Source organism: Adiantum capillus-veneris, chromosome 21 (assembly GCF_014529385.1).
Source record: "Adiantum capillus-veneris isolate H3 chromosome 21, ASM1452938v2, whole genome shotgun sequence".
Classification (NCBI taxonomy): domain Eukaryota; kingdom Viridiplantae; phylum Streptophyta; class Polypodiopsida; order Polypodiales; family Pteridaceae; genus Adiantum; species Adiantum capillus-veneris.
This window is the reverse complement of record NC_140951.1, coordinates 53,132,591-53,159,667: the sequence shown is the minus strand read 5'-3', so window position 1 is coordinate 53,159,667 and position 27,077 is coordinate 53,132,591. Positions and strand designations below refer to the sequence as shown.

The 27,077-nt window shown below is 41.8% G+C and overlaps 1 protein-coding gene across 1 annotated transcript in view; it reads left to right on the top strand.

The window, feature by feature from the left end:
- Window positions 1–1,300: 1,300 nt before the first annotated feature.
- Window positions 1,301–27,077, top strand: part of LOC147430960 (uncharacterized) — a 30,411-nt gene continuing 4,634 nt past the window's right edge. Inside the window, exons 1-2 of the mRNA XM_086493488.1 lie at window positions 1,301–3,574; window positions 3,711–3,964. Coding sequence (XP_086349614.1) covers window positions 2,233–3,574; window positions 3,711–3,964 — 1,596 coding nt within the window. The 5' untranslated portion in view covers window positions 1,301–2,232. The remainder of the gene's footprint in view (window positions 3,575–3,710; window positions 3,965–27,077) is intronic.

Below are 27,077 nucleotides of genomic sequence, written 5' to 3'. Positions count from 1 at the left end.
GCTAACCTTTTTTGGTGATTACTAAGTAACTGAGAAGCTTCAAGATGGCTTCGTGTTGTTTGCTGCCTTCGTTGAAGCAATTGTAGAAGCATAAAGAGTAGACCACGCATGATTGAGAAGAGCACTTGTTGTTGAGAGGCCATGCTTTACTAACGACAACTTCCAATGGAAAATGCTATAATGAAAAACAATGACTTTGAACCCACAAGTTGGCATACTTCGATGTACAAGTTCTAGTCAGATCTTCTCACAATTCGTGGCATAAATTCAAATGTGCATAGAGCCAGGCTCAACATAAGATCGGTACTTCAAGCCAATAATCTTGCAGAACTCTCACTACATGCATATGGTCAACTTTCGCAACAATATCACTGAATGCATAACAATCTGATAGAAGTCTCACTACATACATACATCAACTTCACAACAATCTCATTGTATACATATGTGTTGTTGAGAATATCCAACAATCAAGAGATAAACAATGGACATAAGACAAGCATTTGCAAGTTGGTGAGGCAATAGACATTGAGACTTATCCGTGCTCACTTGCCAAGCGAAGTCCATGTCTTGCTGCTTGGTTGAAGATAATCTCATTGGCATACATTTGCAATCGTCCCAAATCTGTCTCATGTCACAAGCACCATGGGACAAAGGGCTGCATTATTGTTCACCAATCTAGGGCCAAGCTCGCTTAGCAGATCTGGCAGAGGCGTGAGGTCTAGCTCCTTGGCGACCAGAGGCAACAACATAGGCTTGCAGGCGCTGCAGCAGAATGAAATCAAGGGATTTGAAGCTGCCTGTGACTAGAAAAACGCCCTGCGAGCACCTGCCATCTTCAACAACCCGACCAAGGTGATGGTGCCTCTCTCGATCGATTGTGGGAGCAAGGGATCCGCTGTTTTTTAATTTTACAAAAAAGTGGCTCGTCTTTGTTCTGCGAAAACGTGGCGCCGTGTGAATCCGACCACCAGTTATTTTGTGCAGTTCATTTCGTTGCTTGCCCACCCAGCTCCACAGGAAGGCTGGACGGCAGTCTCACGCGACCAGGCCATTACTCCACAACCTATCTCAAGCCTCTATGGAGCACGCACATCATGGCTAAAGGCCCATGGGGGAGCCCCCTTAGCCACCCATGGAAGTGAGGGTTATAAAATGTGTGAAGGGTTTCAAACGCACCATTCAAGGATGTGGATGCTAGAGATGGGCCCCGCGGTCCACATAAGGCTCGTGGGCCTGACACTAACTAGAAACCCTAGAAATGTTAGGAAAGTTTCTTTCCCAATGCGAGAAACGAGTCTGCGTAATTTAGGTTTCATCACCGGAGGGCTTAGCTACTCTGCATGCAAGATGACTTGCGCAGAACTAGCAATTCTTGCCCCTGAGTAGCTCTGCGGTATCATCTAGTAGCTTCAAGCTTCCCATCGCCACGCACCTGGCTACATGCTTTCTTTGTCTTTGTCACTGTCTTTTGCCGCTCCTCCTTTCAACCAAAGCCATCATCGCAGCACGTTACAATTTCCGCACACACAGTCAAATGTAATTTGCGTGTAAATGTTTTGCAGCAAGTTCACTGTGGGTAAAGAATCCTTGACTCCCCGTGAGTAATTACTGAGCTCATAATGTGGGCGCAATCTTGCTACAGGAGGCTGCGACTTCTTTCTAGCTAGTGCTGCTGGAAGATGACAACGTCCATTGCTGGACGTGGGTCTGCAGATTAACCTTCTTTCCATGCTTTTCTTCTGTGCTCTAGAATAGCTCGCTTTTACCCTGCGCTTAAGCAGCTTAATTAGCAGCTTATTAATGCCCATAACCACGCTTTGAGCAGATCGAGCAGCTTTTACTGCAATGGAGTCAAAAGTTTAAAGTACTTGCTCGCGCATGAACTTTAACGGAACCATCAAACGTGGACCCTACTGCCTTCTCATCCTAGCTAGCTGTACTGGCACCTTATACCTGTTCACAGGAAAGCGAAGAGCCATGAAGAAAAGCCTACCTCGTCGACATGGCGAGAGCATTCTTCAGTAACATAGTCTCTGTAGGCCAAGCTCCTCCCTATTCATTCCAGCAGTACAAGGTCGACAATGTCACTGTTTGCCCCATCGGCATATTGGAATCAGCCTTCTTTTGCAGTGAAGCCTCAATACCGAATTATAAGCCTACCTGCGCCAGCTTCCTCGTGCGCTCATAGCAGCCTTGTGTGCAACAAGACCCGGTGGTCATCTGAACAGTATGTCCAGCTTCAACTACCAGCTTGCTCAGCTCGTTTCTGCAGGCGCAATTAGTTATGGCCAGCATTATGGCGCTCCAAGTATAGCGCATACAGATTCAACTACCCTGTGCCCTAGGCCTTCCTTCAATGTTCATGGAAATGACATGCAGCAGGTTCCCCTGCCTAATTCTCAAGATTCACACCAATTCTTCTCCGCACAATATGCCCGTGCAGCAGCAAGCCGGGCAGAACCGGAAAGGAGTACCGGAGACCTTTCAAACCCTGGTTATATTTCGCAGATCATCAAGCTGGAGGGTACTTCGGATACTTGCCGACGCGATGAGCACTCTCAAAGATCAGATATTTCGTGCGATCAGCCCATGGCAGAGGTCTGTTCTGGTGCTACTGAAGCAGAAGATATGAGATTTCAATCGATGATCAGGCTGTTGGCGATGCAGACGGCAGAGGCCGAAGAAATGGAAAGAGCAAACGTCAAAGTGGACATGAGGGCAGAAAAGCTTAGCAGGATCGATCACACTGAACCTTATCCTCAAGTCATAAAGCCAGCGGCTTCAGTGCTAGCTAATGGCATTTCTGAAGACTGGCATATCAATATGTCAGCACCTATTAGCCTCCAGCAACAGTTCACTGCTGGCCATTCAACAACTAGGCGGGATAGCAGAAACTTTGCAAACAATATGGCGGCCAATGCGGCCTGTAAAGAGCTTCTCTTGCTAAACTGTGTGCAGGCAGCAGCCAATGTGGGCGCAATTGAGATTAGCAACAACAGTATACTGCAGCATTGCCCTTCAGCAGCTGCATACGAAGCACGGAATGCTGGTGGTGTGTATTTGAACGCACAGCACTTACTGCTTCGGAGCTCCCTTCTTGCCAATAACCACGATTCGGTGGCGGATCCTATGAGCAAAGGTCCATGTACGCAGCAGCTATCGGATCAAGCTCAGATGGCTGCAGATGGCAGACATCAGTTTGGTATTGTAGCCAACACAAACCCTCATTTTCCCTTGGAGGAAAGCTACTCCAGGGAGGGCAGTGAAAATCTATTCACATCTTCTCAAAGGTCTTTTGTGCAGCAACAGGCGGTCGAGGTAGAGACTCCATATAGCAGCTATAGCTGTATGCCGAGCAGGCAGAGTGCAATTATCGCCAACAGCGAATTAGCATTCCATAGTGCAGGGCATAATGCTGCTGGTATGTTCTCCCAGCCGAGCATCAGCCCCCTGCTGCCAATTGTAGACGGCGCAGCAGGGGCCCTTGCACGTTATATTCAGCCTGAGGATCTCTCTCTAGGCAGGAAATCAAGTGATTTTCTCAGCCTGGATCTCACGTACTCACGCTCAGGTATATTATATGTTGTCTAGCTTGCATTCAAAAGGTAGCAATTTCATTAACAATCCGCGCTCTACAGATGATGGGCGTAGTTATCTGCCTGATGCAGAAATTTTCTCTGCCATTAACACTATGTTGGTGATTGCAGGGCCTGTTAGTGTACTGAGAACTTCCAAATATCTAAAGCCTGCGCAACAGCTACTCGAGGAATTCTGCAACGTCAAGCAGGAGACTAATTCAACTGCAAGCGATTCGTCAGCTCGCAGTGCCGTACTAGAGGGCGCGAAGGAAATATCTCATTATAGCAAAGTGGAAAGCTCGGCGGCCAAGCTGCAACTGAGTGCTGAAGACAGATGCTATTTGCAGATGAGGAAAGCTCGGCTGGTCGGTATGGTGGAAGAGGTAAGGGAAAGAGCTCCATGCTACTCTGTTGTCAATTTCTTCTTGGTTCGAGAGTATGGTCGTTAGTAATTAGAATTAAGGAACCATGTCAGACGCGATATGAAAATGTGGGTCGAGTAAGTACAGCAGGGATGTACCTCGAATGGGCCGTGGCATTAGAAATTGTGAAAAACTCGCAAAGAACGTGTGTGCTCATTGCTCAAATGCGCCATCTTCAATTTTTCTGTGTAGGCTATGTACGTTGTACGTGTGCTACTTAGTATGCACAGCGCGCTGGCCGCCGGGTCATCAACTCCGCCCGCGCTCAGATAAGTGACAGTTGATTTTGCAAATCATCACGTACTACACTACATAAACAATGCCCACCAAAGGGGTACGGGCCCGGGGAAGGGAATGCTCTCTTCATTGCTCTACGTCCTTCACTATCCTAACGAGACCAGAAGTCAGAACGATTTGAACAGAACCCATTGCAACATTCTTCCCTCAAGTTTTGTATTGATAATTGAAGCCTTCACCGTTTTCTCTTTGACATATGGGTAAATGAGCCTTACACTCTTAGAGGACCTCCACATGGAGGGGTAACTGTTTTGAGTTAACCCCTCCCCCTCCATTAAGGTGTAGTTGGTAGCGAAATTGATGGTCTACAAGAAGCCGATGATGGTGACCAGCTTCCACCTGGGTCTCGAACCCATAACCTCCATGTTGGTAGTCCAACACCCTAACAATGTAGTGTGTGCATTTCCTTGCTCCCCTAACCACTTGGCTTGGTTTTAAAGTAAACCGACTCAAGCAAAACAAACTCGAATCCATCAAACGGATCCTGAGCGCCACAAAAATTTGCCCTAATTGAGTCATGGATCGCATCGCTTGTATGTCATTCAAGATATCATAGTATATAGTGCTAAGGAAGAAACTCCCCTTTCGCCTCTACACATGTTGGAAGGACATACACTTGGTTTTTCAAATTTTCTATAATTCTTTTCAAGACTAGCATTTTTCTAGCCCTACTCCATAAGGATAAAACCCCTTGGAAGGATGTTTGATATTTTTAATTTTAGGGCTTGTTCCATACAAGGTACAATGGCCCCAATCATCCCCCTAAGTCGGGCATGATCTAAATCATTGATGGATTTTTTAAAAACCCGATTTGAACTATATGTGAACAGACTCAATGTGAATAGTATCAATTTTTGTGTAAACCATGTGAACTAAGATTACTTAATGCCTAATGTGTATTTATCAATAGTTAACATTCATGCAAAAACATGTCCTTTACTGAACACAAATTTTGTGAACTATTAACCAATGCGGGAACTAACTATGATCTATATGTGAACTAAGATTGTCTGCCCTAGAGCGTATTAATTCAGCTGTCAAAGTAGATAAGCCCGTGCTTTTGCAACCATATTAGAGCGTTGGCCACTCAACAAGCTAACATTGTGTTCAATACTCCCTATCCCCTCCCCTCGATAATGTATGGCCAAGAATTAATGATCATCGCAAGTGCTTGATCCCCCTCGTAACATGGGGGTGTCATCTAGTGTTGAGGACTAAGGATCCATTTATTGAACCTCTCTCTAGCATCTTTGCATTTGAGTCTTTATATATAGCTATCAAAGTGTACCAGCAAGACAACCGATATTATGTAACTCTCTCATGTGCCTCTTTTGATGGATCTTAAGATACCACTTTGACATCCAACTCTCCCTCACCATACAATATTTTAGGGTTTTGAGATCATCAAGAGTGTAATTCAAGGTTGCATCTTCAAATTCTCAAGGTGTTTCACCTCACTGATGAGGATCTTGAGAATACCTTCCTTTATTAGAGATTTAAGGGAGTTAAATTTCTTTAACATGTGTTGTACAAGAATCTTTCAAAAGCTTATGTCTATTGTGGAATGCAAGGATGATATCCCTAAAAGAAAGAACTGCACCTTTGAGAAGGCAACCAAGGCCTCCATATATCAATCCACCTATTCTTGTTTCTTGCCTCAAAAAAGCAAGAGAAGGCTCTTAAGCAGTAATTAACAAAAGAAAAACAATCCTTCTTCCATCCATCTTCGAAACCCAAGAAATGGAGCAAAGGGTTTATTATGCTCTCTAATTTGAAAAATGAAAGAGCCTAGGATACCATTCACAAGTTTAAAACCTTTTTACCTATAATGAAGAGTTGACTATATAGATTTCTATAAGAGGCTCAAGATTTCAAGACAGTGGCCTACACCCATAGAACAAATATTATTACAATCTGAAAGTTAATGTATTGTACAAGAGGAGGTTTTTTCAATCAAGACATATCCCAAGCACAAGCCTATGAATTAGTTGTCCATATTGATGACCTCTATTTATATCGGCCATAAGTCCTTTGCAAAGGTTTTTCCTTGTACTTGCTTGTGCTCTAGTAATAAGAAGCCCAAACCTATTTTGGCCAAAGCTTAGGACTTTTGGAACTATAAATTCTATCTGCACTAAGTCTGAAGTAGTATCTATACCTCAAGCTCTAATTCAAAGATTGATGGCACTAGAATACTTAGGCTTTTATCAAGATTGTAGTTTATGTATGTTTAAGTTCCCTTAAAAACTTGAACTCTTTGTAATAGCCTATATTTAATCCATCAGAAGGATTTCTTGACTATTTATAAATTATTCTTATAAGAACAAAAAATCCCTCTTATTCAAATGATAAAAGCTACCATTGAGAGGCCTTGTAGCACTGATAAAACCTAGGCTTGGCTTTGATGATCCTTTTTTTTACATGAGTGTATTTCTTTACCTAAAGACGTTCTATTTTTTTTCTTTGAGTTTTGTGCTTTTCAAGTTTCAAAGGCTTGCCTTCTCAAGTAAGCATCTTTACACCACATAGACACAACTACTCTCAAGATCTTATAATTATTTTACACAATTTGTACAAATATATCATTCATGGAGCATTTGTCAAATCTATGAATGCTCTTTAGCTGCTTAAGGACAAGATCAAGTGCATCCTAACTTCCAGATGATCATAGCATATATCCCATTGCTATCTCAATCAATTGCTTTTCAAGATTATTTTAGTGGCTGCAAAGGATAGAGTAGCTAATATGGTCATATTATTTACTATACTTGCTTCCCAATCAGTCCAATGGAACTAATATTCCCTAAAAGATGGCTTTGGAAATATAATATCAAAGCCTCGTTTTGAGTTCTTTCTATACAAAGAGTGGAAGTAATTCAAGAAGTAAACAGTTATAGCTGGTGAACATGATACTAAGCTTGCTCAATTGAAAAAAAAAAGTGTAAAATATAAGACTTGTAAATCATTTATCTTGTCTTCTTAGTATAGATAGGATCAAGGTGCAAGCTTGGTTCATTATATGATAACTATTAAATAAAATCTTGTGTGTTCAAGCTACTCAATTGATAGGACAATTTTAATACAATATGATATCATTTTGATGATACTTTGTTTATTTTCATTGCACATATTGTAGACATATTCTTTCAATTATTTAGTGTAGGATTTCAATTATCCTTTGTTGAGCTTATGTGATTGTCACATTCAACATGAAAACAACAATAATTTCAATAAAGGAGGAGAAAGAGATATTATCTCATAATGCTCTCCTTGTACAGTAAAGCTGTCTTTGAAAAAACTTGCAAGAGGAAAAACCTTTGAAAGTAAATTATGGTCAACATGGGATCAATCTATTTACAATTAATAGTGGAAGCAAACCAAAATCAATAATCGAGATATGGTTTACATTGCTAGGGTGATGATGGAAAAGAGACCACCAATACAAAATAATATAACAAATCAGAGTGAAGGTAATGGTCACAAAAAGTATCGGTATAGTGCAAAAAGCAATGTAGAGAATTTAAAACGTATGACCATATACTACATGTCAAAAGAAACCTTGTAATTGTGTCTGTACATCATAAATCTAATTAGTATACAAGGAATCCTAACTGGTCTCTCCTTTATTAAAGTATGAAAGTTTGAATGGTGTGTGTGTGTGTGTGTGTGTGTGTGTGTGTGTGTGTGAGAGAGAGAGAGAGAGAGAGAGAGAGAGAGAGAGAGAGAGATTACATACCTTTCCAAATATTTGGTTAAAAGGTCTAATAAAACTTGTTTTAAATAGAAATACTAGGCTAAAAGTGAAATGCATGCAAATGATGTAATCACCATCTTATGTAAGCTTAAGCAAGTTTTGTAACCGGTACATACATCCATCATAGTAAATTTAGTACTTTCATCTTATACCACAGAATAAGTAAGACTTTGACATTCACTTGTGTAAAAGAATCCAACCCAAACTAGATATAATGTACAATATACTGCTTTCATTTAACACTAAGTTTGTGTTTGAGCCACTGAAGTGGCTTGGCACCTCATTCTATGAAATTGGATCTAGCATTTGTTATGAAACCATGAGCATAGTATATCATTGAGGTCCTATCACATAAAGGAACATTTTAGTATACCATTTAATTTAAAAAATATTTTAATTTCTTAAAAGTAGTAAAAATCCACAAAACTTTCTTTCAAATTCGATAGCGTCATTAGGCTAAAACAAATCGGCAATCTTTCTTTTAAAAATGGTATATATTCAATAAATTATCATTGTAAAAATGTCCATGCATTTCTCAAAAAAGTTTCAATGTTCTTTGAAGGTTTTTAAGGGTTCTACATGGGATGTCAAAAACTTTGAGCAATTTTTATTCGATTGTACTTAAAAGATGGATTGTAAAAATATATACTTCTTTTATATAAGATTATTTTTTTTCAACTCCCTTTTTGACCTTCCCTGCAGCTAGACAACAGATCATCGGGAATTCCTTGAAAAGGTGAGGGAGATCAAGTCAGTGGCTATTTTACATTGCAAGCATCTATCTGGACCAATTTCCCAAGTGAGAAGCTTCACCCCAATCCGCAAGACTCCCCATAGCACCTTCCATAACAAGACCTTCATCATATGCAGTCAATGAGGATGCTGGATATTCTTCACGATCGTCTTCCATCCTGACCCCAGTCATCTTTCTTTCTAGTGCTTGTTGTTAAGTAGGGATAACCAAACCTTTGAAGTCATAAGGGTGAGATATACATCCTTAGTTTTTGGTTTTAGGAAACGTCTATCCTTAGGCCATTGCCAAGCTTTCCACTCAAACTTTGATTCATAGTTTAGCAAATGCTACCTGTTAACCCTTTCTAGGGCTTTGATGATTAGTAATCTTTGTGTTCCACTGAGATTAAACTAGAGAGCCAACTAATCCGTTCCTTTTCAGCAACTTCTACTGTAGTCCCAAAGTTGGCCAAGACATTTAATACTTTTGTTATGTATCTTTATGAAAATTCCCCTCCAAAAAGAGGTCTGAAGCATGCCTCCAGCCTTGGAGAGCCAATGGGTACCTTTACACCTCTCCTCATTTAAAGGACTCCATTTCTCTATTGCATTTCCGAGTGACTCGTTTTTCGTATGGATACCCTTTTTTTTTTTTGCAAAACTCACAATCGTGAGTAGATTATATTATCAAAGCCAAAAAATTACAAATTCCTGCCATGCTTGTGACGAGCCATTACAGCTTCAAGGTCAGAGTTACATCGGCTGGATAGGGGAGCCACTCCTTGACAATGAATGAGCCCACACTTTTACCCATGCAAGTTAGTCCTTGTGGCGCCCACATCTCTACTCCACTCATCATAGTTCATCTATATTTCCCAATGGCGATGATCACCCCCTTGCTTTCTTGTACTATCTGTGTGAACATAACATATGAATGAACCTTGGAAATAGTAAAAAATTCTGCTCTTTGTTATAGTTCTTTATACAATTGATAATTATTAAACATGGCTTATAAAACTTGCTTCATAAATCTTTTAATGCTATGCAATATATGAAACATTGATAACACACTTGATTCTTAAGGTTCAGATGTGGTTCCTAACTCTAAAATATATTTAGAGATAAAACAGACAAATTGTTATATTCCAGAAACCCTTACTAAATAAATTAGCCTCTCGATTGTGATTAAAGTAAGTTTTGAAGTCTTGTAGAGAGCTTTATAATCATGAATCTTTAGACAGGACTCTTGGACACCAACGACATAAGTACATAGATCCTGTAGTTTTTGTCAAGGCCATGTATGATAAAGATAATGATCTTGGTCTTCATGGTTGGACAAGTAAAGTTACGGTTGTATGTTGCTAGGTTCTTAACACTAGCCTTGTAATGGGCCGCAAAGTGGTTGGAGCCACTAAAGTGGCACATAGTATTTTAAGCATAACTTTTGCATACGACATAAAAACTTCATGAAACTTCTAGTTGAGCATCTTGTTAGGATGTGCTTAAGACACTTAGTCATTTATTGAGTTAAAAATACTAAATATATTATTTTTTTACTTTTTTAAAATTAGCCTTTTTGCGTATAGCAGTGACTTACTACCTAATTTGGGAAATGTTGTAAGTCTTTATGTAAGCAACATAGAAGTGCGATAGGCTCAATTTATACCTATTGAGGGATTTTTTAAAGAAGTTTGAGTCTGTTAAAAAACAAACAGGTCTATCATTGAGTCAGTTTAGTAAAAAATCTATATGCATTTTATCAAATTAGTCTTTTGAGATGGCCATGTAAAAAAAACTTCAACCCTTAATTTATTCTCTCAACATTTTTTATCAACTCATACTATGTGTTGGGTGCATTTCTCTGACACGGTTTTTTGTTTAGACATCACTACAAGAGGTTGTGTGCTCTTGTGACGCTTATAGCGACGGAAATACATTGGGTTTTTTAAACCCCCAGCATCACTAAAAGCGTCGCTATTAGCGTCGATAAGATACGTCGCTATAGCCGTCGCTACCACAGTCTCTACCAGCGTCGCTATATAGCGAAGCTGTAGTGCACAATTTAGATAGCGACGCTGCAGTGCACAATTTAGCGACGCCCGAGATTAAAAAAATTTGGTGGCAGGGCATTCAGGGCATTGAATGCCCTGCCACCCATCAACCATATTGAATGTTTCATTGGTCTATTTACCTTTGAAAAAAAGTACAAAGGTAAATATAGACCCAAAATAGTCAGCCACAAGACAATATAATCATTAACTCCATCATCCATAGTACGTATTGTTTGCAAAATAAAGATACAAAAATGACAAGCGTGAATTGATGGAAGTAAATAAATGACAATTGTACACAGCAGCAAAATCACTTGATTGTTAATCATTGCAAATGTAATAGTTACAAACCATTGTCATTATTTAAAAAATATACATGGTTTTCAAAAATACATAGTTACATGGTCTCATGATACATAAGCTAGGACAAAAAGAAACTAATGCTATCTAGCTATGGCTAAACTGACGTCGTCTAGTCAAACGTCTCATCGCGTCCAAGCGGCGTATCCGTCGGATTCTGCACAGAAAAACAATAAGATAGCTTTTTGTAAGTATAAACATATAGCGAGCGACGTTTATAAAACAATACAATAAATAGAAAAGAATAAACCCTAATACTAACCATGACGCCGCGAGAAGTCAGGATGTCTATAAGGGCGTTTAAGCCTTTCCTACCTGCGTACTCACGCTCGTACGGAGTGGGATCACGTCCTGTAAACGACCACTGTCAAAACATACAAAGAATCCATTATGTTAGAATTTCAAATCCCATAAACCCGAAACTATCGAACATAGATGCAAAAACACTTACAAAATCGGCCTCAAATGATGCCCACCCGCCGCTCCCCAAGTGGTGCGAGCTCCCTGCCTCTACTCGCGCTCTGGCTACCTCCTTTTGTTGCTTCCACTTGTCGGGATTCTCGCGCGCTTCTTTCTTCGCATGCTTCCAATCTTCTTTGGCCACCAATCTGGTCTGTTCCATCCATGCTTGATTGCTTTTTGCACTTCGGAACGCTTATGCTTGCAGTATTCGCGCATTCGAACCTTCATCACATCTTCATTGAAGCGCTCATCCCGTGTTGGAACGGGAAACTCGTCATGAAGCATGCTGATGACTCTGTCTTTTAATTCATTCGCTACTTTACTCCAGGTGTTTAGTATGTAGTGTCTAAACACCTGAGAGCAAAGATCGCGCATGCGCGAAATCACCTTCTTGCCGTCATCATCCAAGATGATGTCGCCGCTGAAGTCGATGGAGTAAGGCAAGCCCTCTCGCCGCTGACGCGTGAACCTGGGTGTCTCGACAGGGGTCTCTAGCGGCATGTCAACGGGGGTGGGTACGGATGCCAGGTGTCTCCACTGGAGTCTGAGCCCCGAAGAGAGGAGTGTCCACTGGAGTGACTCCTGGAGGAGTAGCTAGTGGTGTGTAGCTGTGGGGAACGGCACTCAGCCGTGCAAAACCTGGTGTCGATGGCAATGCCGTGGCTGGTGTCGGGACGGAGTCCGACGGACAAAGAAGGGGAGGGTAAAAGCCTCGTCGAACACGAGGCGGTGTCGAAGCATCAGTGGCGCCACCCCCACAACAACCGCCACCGCCACCGCCACCACTAGAGCGCCGGTGCCTAGACGAGTGTGAAGATCGTCTCGTCGACACCGAAGCTTCGGAGCGCACTGAGGACTCCGAAACAGAGGGAGATGAGGATAGAGTAGGAACGCGCGATGGTGCGCCTGAGCGATGACACTCCACGTACCACTGTCTCTGCTGGGGTGACAAAGAAGAAAGAAACTTATCATCATCCATACCTGCATTAAACACACGAACATTTAAACTTAATATTGGATGAATGGAGTAGAAAACATGGACAAGTAGATAGATAGAGAGAGAGAGAGAGAGAGAGAGAGAGAGAGAGAGAGAGAGAGAGAGAGAGAGAGAGAGAGAGAGAGAGAGAGAGAGAGGAGGAGGAGGAGGTGCTCGTCGTCTCTGCTAATGAGAACATACCTAGAGCATACGTACCTGGAGTGGACACAAAGACCATTAAATACAATGACGCATATAAATACAATGACGCAATGACGCAAATATTTAAAGAGCCGGAGAATCGTAGAAGAACATTCCAGTGCTTGTAGCTTTGGAATGTTCAAAGGCTAGCAACAACAGAAAGCATTCTTCTTCTATTCAACTTGAGTGATGAAAGAGGCAAGTACATAACTCTGAATTTACAAAACGGAGCACACTTGTTCAAATACAATATTTATGGCTTTAAGAGATCTCTCTCTCATCCTCGCATAGCTCAGCATAACTTCCTATATCTATATAGAACTCTGCATTTAAACAGATGTCCTCTGTTTCATTTTGTAGATCCTCTGCATGCACCCCATAGAGAGTAGCAGCTTGATGTTCGTCTGGCACCACCTCCACGGCTTCTGACTGGGCATCTTCTCCGATCTCCTCCATTGATGCCGCTGTGATTGGCACATGGTAGCCTTCATACGTCCGTGCACTACGAGGGGCTACCTCTATGACGTACCACCAGTTTGATGCAGACTTTGTGGGATAAAATATCACCTGCCAGAGCCACATAACTTACATGAGAGCTTCCAAGCACATAAATTCTAAAACACATGTTAACTATTTACATACTTACTTGTTCACAATGCTCGGGTAGTATGAAAGTGTCTCTTAGGTCAGTCCATTTCTTAGTTGAATCCACCTGAAGAAAACCAGACTCTCCTCTACGCACAGTAGCGTTGCGACCCTCCATGATTATCTTGAACCATTGCACGTCAAACAAGTCGACAAAAAATTCTCTATAATCGATCCTCAAAATCTCTTGTAGCGTGCCGAAGTAAGTGAGTTCCGCCACCACAGGATCTGCATCAGAGGACCATCGTCGACTAGACTGTTCAAATTTTGCCATGATTCCACAATCTTGAGTAAAACGTTTTTTGTCGATCCGTTCCACCCTAAAATGTCGACCTTTACACCATGCTGCTGTGTATGACTTATACTACAACCAACAAAGATTATGAGTGGCCGTTCAAACATCTAGAAAGTTACTAGTCGTACATTGCAAACTTACCTTGGTCGCGCAACCCCTAGAGTACTCCCACTCTTCCTCAGTCACTTTTTCACCGCACTGTTGTGCGCTTTTCAGTTGGTTGTGCAACCATCTTAAGCTCATGAATGTTGGTAGGCTCTCTAGACCCGTCGGATAGTGCATCGGTGGTCGTCTTCCCCGTCTCCACTCGATTCTTGCCCTTTGTCGCTCTTGCTTTGCATCCTCATATTGTGAGATCCACTTCTGCATGACTGGATTGTGAAGCATGCAAAATCGGTTGATTTTAGCCTCTAGATCTTCCGTCATCTTCTTCTCAACACCGAGATTACACATGACAATTCAAGATATGCGCTCATCATCTATGGTTCGCCTTCTGCCATGCTAATCTCCAGACGTGCCTTCTGACGCACATATCCCTTGAGCGTTTTCATGAAATGTTTTAAAAAGAACATCCATCTGGAATGTTTGTGTCGGCTATTTCCACCTCATCAACTATGTGAACAAGAAGATGCACCTGAATGGTTAGCATGGTAGTAGGAAAATGTTTCTCAAACATACACACAACCTCCGCAACGTTTAGTTTGGCGAATGGTATGGAGTCTACGTTGATCTCCTTTTGTGAGATCCATTGTACGAACTTCATAAGTTTGTAGATTGTGTTACGGACGTCAAGAGACAGACATCCCTCAATGGAAACCGGTAAAATAAACTGCAAAACACGTGCAGCAATGATATTAAAGTACGTCCACACACGAATTTGTTACCCAATTCTCACTATGATATACTCCACTATGAACATACCTGACACATTTTATGCCAGTCGTGTGACTTCAAACCGGTAAGCTTTCCTTCTTTAGTAAAACACGTTCGGAGCGAGTTCATTACGCCAGTGGGGGTCTGCAAAGATCGAATGGTCTCTTTTACTTTGCGTTCTTGGGCTCTTGTGAAAATCCATGGTGCTTTAGGGAGTTTTATCGAACCATCGGACGCTGTTTGCAGCCAATATTACTCCATACGATCCACATTTCTAAGGTCAACTCTGGCTCCCAAAGTATCTTTCTTGCCAGTCAGATGGTCCCATAGTAGATTACCCACATTCTTGAATATGTGCATTGGATCGAGCAAGTGATTGATCATGAGTCGGGGCCAGTATGGTAACTCGTACCATAGAGATAGTCTCTTCATCCCTCGGGGCAATCCGTCATCACTCATCTCCTTCTGCTCTAACCATGCTTGTGCAGACATCCTCGGTGGCTCTCTTCCCAAAAAGCCGTCGCGTAACACATGATTCTTTGGAAGATACGCTTGATGACCTTCGTAGATTTGCTTCTTCAGTGAGGGCGCCCTACGTGCATTCAGTTTAGGTCCACATGTGACACATGCTCTGTATCCGCTTGTTTGAAGCCCTGCATGTATACACATGATAATAGATCAACTTGAGAAAAAGCAAGATTTACAGTGTCTGAGTGAGGAGTGTAAATAGATCACCTGAGCATTATGTTAGTTCGGGATAGTCATGCATGGTCCACATTAGAATGCCTCTGATCAAAGAATTCCGTCGACGTGTCTGTCGGATCATATCCACCACCTCTATGCCAATCCACAATTGTTGTAGCTCTTCCAATAGTGGACGAAGATACACATTCATATTCTTCACTTTATATCGCCCCGGCACAATCAAGCTTAACCATAGGTGCCCCTTCTTCGTAGTCAGCCACGGGGGAATGTTGTAGTTGACGATGACAACGGGCCATACACTGTAAGATGTTGATCTTTGACCAAATGGATTTACGCCATCCATAGCCAGGCCTAAGAGCAAATTTCGAGCTTCCCTGGCAAAATCCGTCCATGTTCCATCTATATGTTTCCAGGCTGCACAATCTGTAGGAATCCGTAGCACACCATCCGAAGATTTATTCTCCTCATGCCATGATGCTAGGGCGGCCATGGACTTACATTCGAAGAAATGCTTGATGCGAGGAAGCAGAGGAAAATGTCGCAAAACCTTTTGCGGAATTTTTGTTCCATGGAGATCTACTCGATATCTTTCGGAATCACATTTCGGACACTTCTCTATGTCTATATATCCCCCTCTGAAAAGAATGCAGTCATTAGGACAAGCGTGGATCAAATTATAATCCATCCCCAAGTTTCGCAAAATCTTTTTTGCTTCCTCTCGAGAATCTGGCATCACATTATCAACTGGTAGTATGTGCTCTTTGAGCAATCTACACAACATAAAAATACGATAGAATTGTGTAAAAATCTATGAGATCATTATACATTTAGAGTTTTATTAAAGTAAACTAATTATAATAGATCACCTGAAAAGAGCTGTGACGCTAGTCACTCCATCCAAACTTTGTCTGCATGTTGAGAAGAACCAGGAGCACTTTCAATCTAGACACACGTGCTCCATTATACAATAGCGTATCGGCTTCACTTTTCATATCATCATAGACAAGCCTTTTTGAATCCATGATCGTCTCGATCATTTCATCCATTTCGGGCTCAAACATTGCCTCGTTGGGAATGTGGTCTGCATGATCATCCCCCGAGCTGTCAGAGGCTACATCTTGTGGCCTCACATATGCTGCTTGACCAAAGCGCCTGCGAACACGTCTATTGGGTTGCAAGATTGCTGCCTGTTGGCCAGCGTCAGAGTCCGACGAGTTATAATTGGCAACAACTCGATCTATAATAGATGGATCGAACTCGCGAAATTCGCGAACGTGCTGCAAAGAAACGTGTCTTGTCCGTCGCACAGCATACTTGCAATGGTTACAAGGACATAAGATCCTCGTTGAGAGATAGGTGTTTCAGTTGGACGGCCGCACATCCTCGTCACTACTCATAATGAGGGCAAAAATCTTATAACCTGGACAACAAATTTAATCTTCTATTGGCATTCTTCGTCTTTTATCTCTCTCTCTCTCTCTCTCCCCCCTTGGGTGAGGGCAGCTCTGTGGAGGGGCGTTAGCAAGAAGCCTCGCCCTCCCCTCCCCAGCTCACACATCTCGTCTCCTGCAGCTGCTCTCCATCGCCCTGCCGACCTCGAGAAACACAGGTCGTGGTCGTCCTCGCCTTGCAACACAAGAGCCGCTCTCGGTCTCAAGCAACACAAGCCGACCTTTGATACTCTGCACAATCTAATCCTTTGTGTCGATTCTCAGACGGTTCCCACATAAGCTTGACCACTTAACACAGTCAGCCGACTACGTCAGAGCTCCCCTCACGCGACCTGCAGACAACAGTGCTTGGTTCGGACCTGCCCGATGGTGAGCATCTATTCTCTGGCGACAGTGAGCATCTCTTCGAATCTCTTCGACAGCGATAGTGCATTCGATTTTGCTCGCCACTGGCTCGACTGCTCGACTACTCGATTCAAGCTCGACTACTCGACTGGCTCGTGCTTGACTACTCGATTCAGTTAAGCTTGAGTTTTCGATTTCCTATTAGGTTTGTTTCAATTAATCAAGGGTTAGTTCTTGCACAAGCTTCTTGCACAAGCCTCGACCCTTGCTTTTCCAACCAAGCCCACAGTTCTCTACCGAGGCATACAAACCCTAACTAAGCAGAGATTCACACAGAATCTCAGTTTTGTGTGTGCTCTCAACAAGAAGAAGATTAGCATCGGAAGCATGACGACCAAAGCCACCACTCCGAAGAGCTTTGCGAAGACACGACCAAGCTTTGCTGCCGTTTTAGCAGCGCCAAGTAAATCTGACCGAATCGAACGCCTTCAAGCAGATCTCGATCGGGTCATGGAAGAAAATCGCGACCTCAAAGCTCGCCTTAGCAAGCTTGAGGCACGATTTGATTCCATGGTCGATCTCGCCACCAACAAAGTGAAAGAAGTCGAAGCCAAGGCCATCGAAACACACTCGACAACCCTTGCACAGGTGAAGACATGTGTGACAGTAGAGCTTCGAGAACAACGACTCCAAACAGAAAATATCCTCAAGATCCGCATTGGTGGGCTACCTCAAGCATGGGAAACGACCAAGTACGACTTCTCGGAACGCATCAACTTCCTCAATGAAACCCTCAAGCCGATCAAGGTCGACCACACCGCAATAGGCCGTATCACTTGGAGAGGCCCTGACATGCCTATACCAAGTGGACATGCCATCCTTGAATTTGAAAGTAGAGAAGGTCGGCTCAAGCTTCTCCAACAATTACGTCTTCTCAAAGACACCAAGTTTTGGATCGCAGAAGAACTCACCCCGCTACAACTCAAACGCAAAAGTGAAGAGCTCAAGAAGGTACATGAAGCCCGCAAACAAGGCAAATGGGCAGTCTACCGAGGTGGTAAAGCCATCATCCAAGAGTTTCGAAGCCCCAAATAGGCTCTCCCCAGAGCTGATCCCTCTTAGGTTTTTGTCTTTTTCATCTTTCCATCTTTCCAATGGACCCTCAGTCCTTAACTGATATATGTATTCAGTGCGATTTGCTACAAATGTCACCGTTGTACTGTTTGTTTTTGGTCCCATGGGTCATATCTGACCTCCGTGGACGATAATTCAATCTATCTCTCTCTCTCTCTCTCTCTCTCTCTCTCTCACGGAGGATAATTCAATCTATCTCTCTCTCTCTCTCTCTCTCTCTCTCTCTCTCTCTCTCTCTCTCTCTCTCTCTCTCTCTCTCTCTCTCTCTCTCTCTCTCTCTGCTCACACTGTAAACTACCTCACATTCTCTAGTCATGTCCAATCCCCGCACACCTCAGTCTAAAGGTGCACGGAGATCAGAACCACCGGGTTATAATCTCGTCTTTATTGGTCAATGTCTATATTTGTGGGTACAAGAAATCTACACACCCACGTCTACATGATACTGCATGTAGTGGACAAAACCCCTTTGCCTCTTCTCTAGCTGTAGCATTTCACAGCATCTTAACATCTTTTCATAGTAGATCTTTGTTTGTAGCATGCAGGTACATCATTCTTGCAATGTAGCTGATGTCTGCTCAAGGCACTTAATTCTTATTCTAGATTTGACGGGATGTGGTGTGTGTGTGTGTGTGTGACCCTTGGAATCGTCATCTTGCATCACTAATTTATGTGTATGCTCAATTTACTCTTCCATTAGCTGAACATGACGGCTTATTGTATGGTAGCAGCAGTCGAACATGCACGTGGAATTGCTGGTCCGCATGGACTGTCGAGGCTGTGAGCGCAAGAAATTTTCTCACCATTTCTTCTAACCTTATCTTAAACGATTTCTTCGCCATTTATTCTAACCTTAATTAAATAACCTAAATCTAATTTAATATAACATATATAAACCTAAATTAATAAACCTAAATCTAATCTAATATAACGTAAATCTAAATCTAACGTAAATAAACCTAAATCTAATCAAACGTAAATCTAACTAAAAATAAACCTAAATCTAATCTAATTTAATTTAAATAAACTTAAATCTAATTTAACATAAGTCTACTAAAACCCTAATTAATCTTTAATGTCTTTTGGAATAGTTTCCTACGGCGTTAAAACTCTCTTCTTCTTGTGTGTGTGTGTGTGTGTGTGGGTGTGTGTGCCAATAAAAAGAGAAAAATGGTATAACCTTTCCATCACTCAAGTGTGGTAGATTGGTTATGCCATTTTCCTTCTTGAATAACAAGTCTTGGTTTCAACTCCTCGTCGGCTAGATTTTTAGGTCTCTTTAATTAGTTTCCTACGACGTTAAATTAAACTCTCTTCTTCTTGGGTGTGTGTGCACGCCAATAAAAAAAGGAGAAAAATGGTATAACTGTTCTATCACCGAAGTGTGATAGATTGGTTATGTCATTTTCCTTATGAATAACATGTCTTGAGTTCAACTCCTGTTGACTAGATCTTTAAGGTCTCTTGGGATACTTTCCTACGATGTTAAAACTCTCTTCTTCTTCTTCTTTTCTCTCTCCCTCTCTCTCTCTCTCTTTGTTTTATATATATCTCTCTCTTTCTCTCTTTTCCTCTCTCAATGTGTGTGCATTCTTTGATTATGCATGTGTGTGTGCACTTTTTTGGTTTATGCATGCTCTCTCTCTCTTTTCCTCTCTCAATGTGTGTGTGCTTTCTTTGATTATGCATGTGTGTGTGCGCATTTTTGGTTTATGCATGCTCTCTCTCTTTTCCTCTCTCAATGTGTGTGTGCTTTCTTTGTGTATGCATGTGTGTGTGCGTTTTTTGTTTATGCTTGTGCTCTCTCTCTCTCTCTCTCTCTCTCAAAAACACAATGTGTGTGTGTGTGAGTGAGTGAAAGAGAGGGAGAGAGAAAGAGGGAAAGGGACCATGAGACTGAGGAGAGGGAAGGAGCATACCTGGCTCTCCTTCCTCTCCTCGTGTGTGTGTGTGTGTGTGTGTGTGTGTGTGTGTGTGTGTGAGAGAGAGAGAGAGAGAGAGAGAGAAGGAGAGGAAGGGAACATGAGAGTGAGGAGAGGGAAGGAGTATACCTGGCTCTCCTTCCTCTCCTCGTGTGTGTGTGTGTGTGTGTGTGGAGAAGAGAGAGAGAGAGAGAGAGAGAGAAAGAGAGAGAGAGAGAGAGAGAGCGTTACCTTGCTTGCTTTGAGCGCACGTTAAAAACTCAGATCTGAGTTTTCGGACGCTCTCGGTTATTTTTTTAGCCCCGTCGGCGTCGTTATATATGTCGCTATAAGCGTCGCTATGTTACTTTTAACATAGCGACGCTCATAGCGACGCCATGCATTTTCATGTTTGAGCGTCGCAATATGAGCGTCGCTAATGTTAAGCATGGCTTGTAGTCCATCTAAACATCTATTGAATTGTTTTTTACAAAAGCCTCTTAAAGCCACAAAAGTGGCTATTTGTTTACATAACTAGTGTCAACATTATAAAAACTAGATTATGATTTTTCTCTTTTAGGTCAGTACATTATAGATTCTCATTTTAGTACTTATCTTACATTATGATGTTTGAAATTTCTTATTTAGCTTTTGTTTCTGTGATCATATTAAGATTAAAATATAACATTTAAGCCTTTAGCTCTCATATCCTTCTTCTTGTGATTATTTTTACAGTTTGGTACTTCTCTTGTAAGTAAGCTTCTCTTGTATTTTCCCTTAGCCTTTTTTTCAAAGCAAGATTAAGTAATTTTTTCTTTCTTTCATTAAAAAAACTTGTTTATAAAGAATGATCGAAGGTACTTAGTGGTCTATTCTCTTACTTGAATCATTGTATTCTGTGCCTTGATGTTTGTTTTGTTTAAGATTCTTTTAGCCACTAGTCTTTAGTCTTTTTTTTGGTTGCAAATCTCAATTATGTGGGAAGATTGTACTAAGAAAACCAAGAAAGATACAATTTAGCCCATGCAAAGACATTTGCAATGAGATTAATAGGAAGGGAAGGGATCCGCCTCATGCTGATGGAGCATGCAAAAATCGCATTGGCGCCACAAAGACCATAGTGACCAAAATCTAACCCACGTGAAGAAGATCACAAATTGTTGAAGAGAAGTTGGGAGAATGTCAAAAACCGAAAATCGTTTGTGGAAAACTCTTGAGGAAAAACGGAGGTACATGTAGGCTAATATGCGATCAACGAAAGGCTTCGTTACGCAACAAACCCAAAGAAGATATTTGACAGTCTCATCATAGGATGAACATCTGGCACAACAAGAAGAGCTATTGCAACACGCTTTAAGGAGAGTTCCAATAGGGAGAAATCATAACAAACAACGCGAAAAAAATAGACGCTCCTTAAGAGGCAAATGGAACTTCCGAATTGTAGTAAGAGCCTTTCTCCACCATTGATAAGATTTATGCAGAGACCATAGCGCATTAGAATGATTAGTCAGCCAAGATTCATGCAGGCGAGAAGCATAAATGTTGCAAACAGAAATGGCATCAAGAGGAGTGCCCCATAAAGTCCAATTCGACATACGACATCTATTGGCCAATGGAAGAATGGGGAGGAAAACAGTCAGCATATACCCAAATACACTCCAAATTTGATTTATCATAATGCACGCCCAACCCAAAATGTGCGGCTACATAGAAAAGAAGAAGTATATTCCCAGAAGGATCAACCATATCATCCGTCGTGTGTATGCCTTGGTAAGAAAGGAAGTATGTCTGGTGAGGCGATCGATCAACAAGAGTAAGAGATAATGCCCTACTTCAGTGAATGCCTCCCAAGCGCAGTGAATTCCCATCTAGTTGTTGTCTGCCATGCCATGAAAGATGAGCCATAACGACTTTCGAAGAAAAGAGGAATCTAGACATGACCGTGCAACCATATGGCCGCCCATCTTGCCAAACACAATCTCCCAGCGAGAAGTCTGAGAGTGACCAAAGGCGAAAGTGGGAGCATAATGACATAGTGTGGCAATCATAACTATCCATGGCTGAGACTATTGTGCAAGAGTAGACAATAACAAGGCCTTCTCCGCTAAAGCGTGGTGGTGAAGGTCCAAAATATTCAGTCCCCCTAAACGCTTCAAAGTGCAAAGTTTCTCCATTGAAAACAAACAGAGTCCTTTCTTTCAAGAACTAGTGCTTCACAAATGAAAACCCACACACATATACATGTAAAGAATTGGAGAGACAAAGGAAGATAGAGATAGAGAGATCAATTGCCTCTTGTGTTGAAAGCTTGAGAAAGAAAAAGCAAATATCAATTTTCTTACATAGGAAAAACCCTAATCTACTCCTTTGTTTGTGGGATCTGTGAAAAGTCTATATTTTTTGTATCATTATATCGCTAAATATTACACAAAACTAATTGACTACGAAGCTCTTGTTGTAAAGCTTGAAACATCAAAGTTTCAATTGTCTCAACAAGTTTCATGTACATTTATTTCACCCATTTTGCTGATCGAAATGTTTGAGGTTTTAGGGTTTTAGTATTTCAGAGCTGTGAAACTCGTACCTTGAAACAAGTTTTGTGTTTCAGTCATTTCAATTCATATGTGTTGGGGTTTTGGGATTGTAGAGCTATGAACACTTCTCTATGTCACACTCGAATGGCAATATCACCACAAACTTGTACAACCCGTTTTGAGTTTTGAAAGCTATTTTTGGTCAATCTTGTTCAACAAGTGGGATTTGTGAGTATCTTCATGCCATATCAAGAGATGTAAGAATATAGATCCCAATATCAATAAGGTCATCTAGCCTCGGTAGCAGATACACATTATGAACTTTGATTTGATTGAGCTCTTTGAATTCCATATAAAATTTATATTGGTCTTTTTTATCCAAGTAAGGGTAAGAAGCCCAAGGACTTCTAGAAGCTCCATGTTTAAGCATATCTATGAAAACTTTATTGATGACTTCATTCTCTTTTGGTCATCTACCCTCTGTAACAGATACCATGACCTGAAACTTTATTGAGTTCTTTGAATTCCACATTAGATCTATACTCTTTATTTAATATGTTTCTTTTATCAAGTAAGGGTTAGAAGCCTAAGGACTTTGAGAAAGCCTTATTTTTCCATGTTCTAGTGTATCCGAGACAGCTTTGTTGATTACTTCAATCTCTTTTCGAGATCGTTGTTGGCGAGCCACTTTATAACTCCCCTTGTTTGATAGCTACTTCACACCTCCTTTGCCAATCATGGGTTGTTGCCATCCATCAAATGGGTATCCTTATACATACACAACAAAGAAGCCATTTCCTTGCTTGTAGTAGCCATCTCAATGCCAAAACTAAGGTCATTTTGGAAGGGGTGTTGTGGTTGGCCCAAAATGGCATTAGCTACCTCAAAACTAAGGTCATTTTGGACGGGGTGTTGTGGTTGGCCAAATATGGCATTGCCTGTCTCAAAACTAAGGTCATTTTTGGAGGAGATGCTGTGATGGCAAGCTCAACACCAGAACTAATGTTAGTTTGAACTTTGGACGGATGTTGTGGCTGCCTAGAGCCCACATACGGCGTTAACTTCACCATTCCTAAATCAACATTTTTATACCCCTGCCTTTCTTTTGAATAGCAATGTAGCAATTGCGTCATACGTGGTGGAAGGAGGTGTGGCGGAGAGATAGGGTGCAGATGCTCAAAAATTGCCATCATAGATGCGACGCTCTTTCCCCTTTCCTCCACATTCACACCAAAGTCCTCAATATTGATGCTCCTCAATGCATCCTGCTTTGGGAATTCCCCAATGGCCCTGCATGAAGCTTTAGTGAATGGGATGTCTCTACAAGGATAGAATAACCCTATTGTCTCCATGGTGTCCGCAGGGGATCTTAAGTACTCCAGTCCATGTTGTTCAAGTATCGCCCATTACTGTGCATATTTCATTACCTGCACACTCCCTTCCTAATGCTCCAGCTATCATCACAAGCAATATATTCAGAATGGAGAAGCGCTTCATCCCAGATTTCAAGCATCAGAGGGATTTGACCCCTATTAGTGAGCGACTTTCAACCTCTGCATCACCTTCACTGCCCACAAGGTATGACCCATTTTTTGATGCCCAAAATGCCCTACACAAAAGTTATTAAAGGGCCTCAAAACAGATTTTCCAATCCCCTGTTCCGTCGAGTCCATCAATGTACTCCAGGTATAAAATTCATGCCTCATTTTTTTCAATCAAATGATTGGAATGCTTTTGAAGAAGAAACACAGAAACTGTACAATGAGGATTTAAGAAATTAATCCCAAAGTGACCCCAGTTTGCCCCCCATCTCCAATGGAGGGTAATCTTATTTTGTCTAACTCTCCTAATCACATTGATGATGCATTTTAGTCTATTCACGAACCCTGTCATGTACCTAATAATGATGATCCCAATGATCCTAGAAACTCTGATATAGTGACCATTAGAAAGCATGATTTAGAAGCTTGGCACTCCCAGCTAGACCGGTCTAAAACATAGAGGTCTGCTACAAAATGGTGGACTAAACATATGACACAATTTTTTTTTGGAAGGACAAAAAATTAATTTAAGAAAAAGGAGATTACAACAGTGCCTCATTGGAGGGGGAAAAAGGCATCCCAAAAAGGAGAAAAAGATTACAAATTCAAGTAGGCATGAACCATTAAGAGTCTTTTCCTGGAATAATACATTAACATCTTATCCTTCCAGTTCTGCCAACTATGGGACTTCTGAATTACATTTAAGCACAGAGGGTAAATATCTCTGATATGGTTGATACAAGAGAGAGATGTTTTCTTGATCTCTATTAGAAATAACAATGAGTTATCTACAAAATTGTGACTAAAAATGGACTCATTTCTTTGATTCTAGTAGGTCCAAAGGTAGGAGAATCTCGATTCTCCACAGATTCCACAGTGGAATATCCGGTCTATAGCATTCTCCTAACAAAATTTCCCTGACAATGAAATGCTGGGGGTGAGTTCCTCTACAATAGTTATGTAAAACTTGTAGCTTCAAGCCATTGAAAAAGCAAACCAAGAAAAGATGTTCCAGGTTTTCATCAGCCTGACATATTTTGTATTTACCATCTCCTATTGTAGCTTGCAGAGCTTTTAACCGAGTCCAAATTCCCTGATGGATGATGAGCCAAGCCAGATAATTGTGCTTAATATGAATAGAAAAGCCCCAAAGACTTTTGAATCTGTATACTCATTATCTAGCATTCCAATTCAGTTGCCATTTTCTATTCAACCCTAGCCTATCTACGAGTTGGGAGTGCCAAGCTTCTAAATTATGCCTTCTAATGTTCACTGTATCAAAATTTTCAGGTTCATTGGGTTTATCATTATTAGGTGTAGGGCAAGATTGAAAGGCATCATTAGTGTGATTAGAAGAGTTAGACAAAACATGATTACCCTCTATTGGAGATGGGGGGACAAACTAGGGTCTGTGGGATTGATTCCTTATATCCTCATTGTGCACTTTCTGTGTTTCTTCTTCAAAAGCATTTAGTCACTTGGTTGAAACAAATGAGGCATGAAGAGGGGATTGGAAAATCTGTCATGAGGCCCTTTGATAACTTCTGCACAAGACATTGCGTGCACAGGGGAATGGGTCATACCTAGTGGGTGGTGAAGGTGATGCAAAGGTTGGAAATTGCTCACATAGTAGGGATTGAATCCCTGTGTTTCTTGAAATCCATGATGAAGCGCTTCTCCATCCTGAATCAATTGAGTGATTGCAGCTGGAGCCCTAGGAAGGGAGTTGACATGCAATGAAAGCCATGCAGTAATGGGCGATACTTGAACAACGCGGGCTGTAGTTGAGATCCCTGCGGACACCATGGAGACAGTAGGGTTACTCTATCCTCGTAGAGACATCCCATTCACTCATGCACGGCCATTGGGGATTCCCCCAAAGGGGGAGGCGTTGAGGAGCGTTACTACCAAGGACTTTGGTGTGAATGTGGAGGAAAGAAGAAAGATCGTCGCGTCTATGAAGGCAGTTTCTAAGCATCCGTACCCTATCTCTTCGCCATCACTTCCTTCCACCACGTATCTGAGACAGCTTTGTTGATTACTTCAATCTCTTTTCGAGATCGTCGTTGGTGAGCCACTTTATAACTCCCCCCCGCCTGCTAGCTACTACACACCTCCTTTGCCAATCACGTGTTGTTGCCATCCATCAATTGGGTGCCTCTATGCATACACAACGAAGAAACCATTTGCTTGCTGGCAACCAGCTCGGCGCTAAAACTAAGGTCATTTCAAGAATGGCATTAACTGCCTCAAAATTAAGGTGATTTTGGACGGGGTGTTGTGGTTGGCTATATAACTATATAACTAAACTCATCGTCTGTATGGTCTAATCACGCGGTCAAATATTTTAAATTTTTACTCAGACGATGAGTTTAGTTATATAGTTAGATAGGTTCATTAAATAATGCCACTGACGTGCCATTCTTTAATTGCCTCTGCGCACAGAAGGTTGCAAGTGAATGCTGTCGATGACAGCCTGCTACGCTCTCCCACGACCTGCCCTCGACCTGGATGTCGGCGCCGTTGCGCGCATGCTTGGCCGCACCCAAGCCCACTCCCGTGTCCAACCTCCTGCGCAGTGCATCCTCAGTTCTCACGCTTATGTGCGCGCATGAAAACACACACACATACACAGGTCTTTGGGTAGCGAGCAACCTTCTGCCGTTCGTCTGTCCCCAACCTTCTGCCTCTTGCCCGTCTGCTTGGCTTTTGCTCCCTCCTCGTGCCCCCAAAGTTAAAGTTTCTATTAGAATAATAATAGAAACTTGCTATTATAATAAAATAGCATCTCCTTTCCTCTCAATTCTGAAGCGTTAA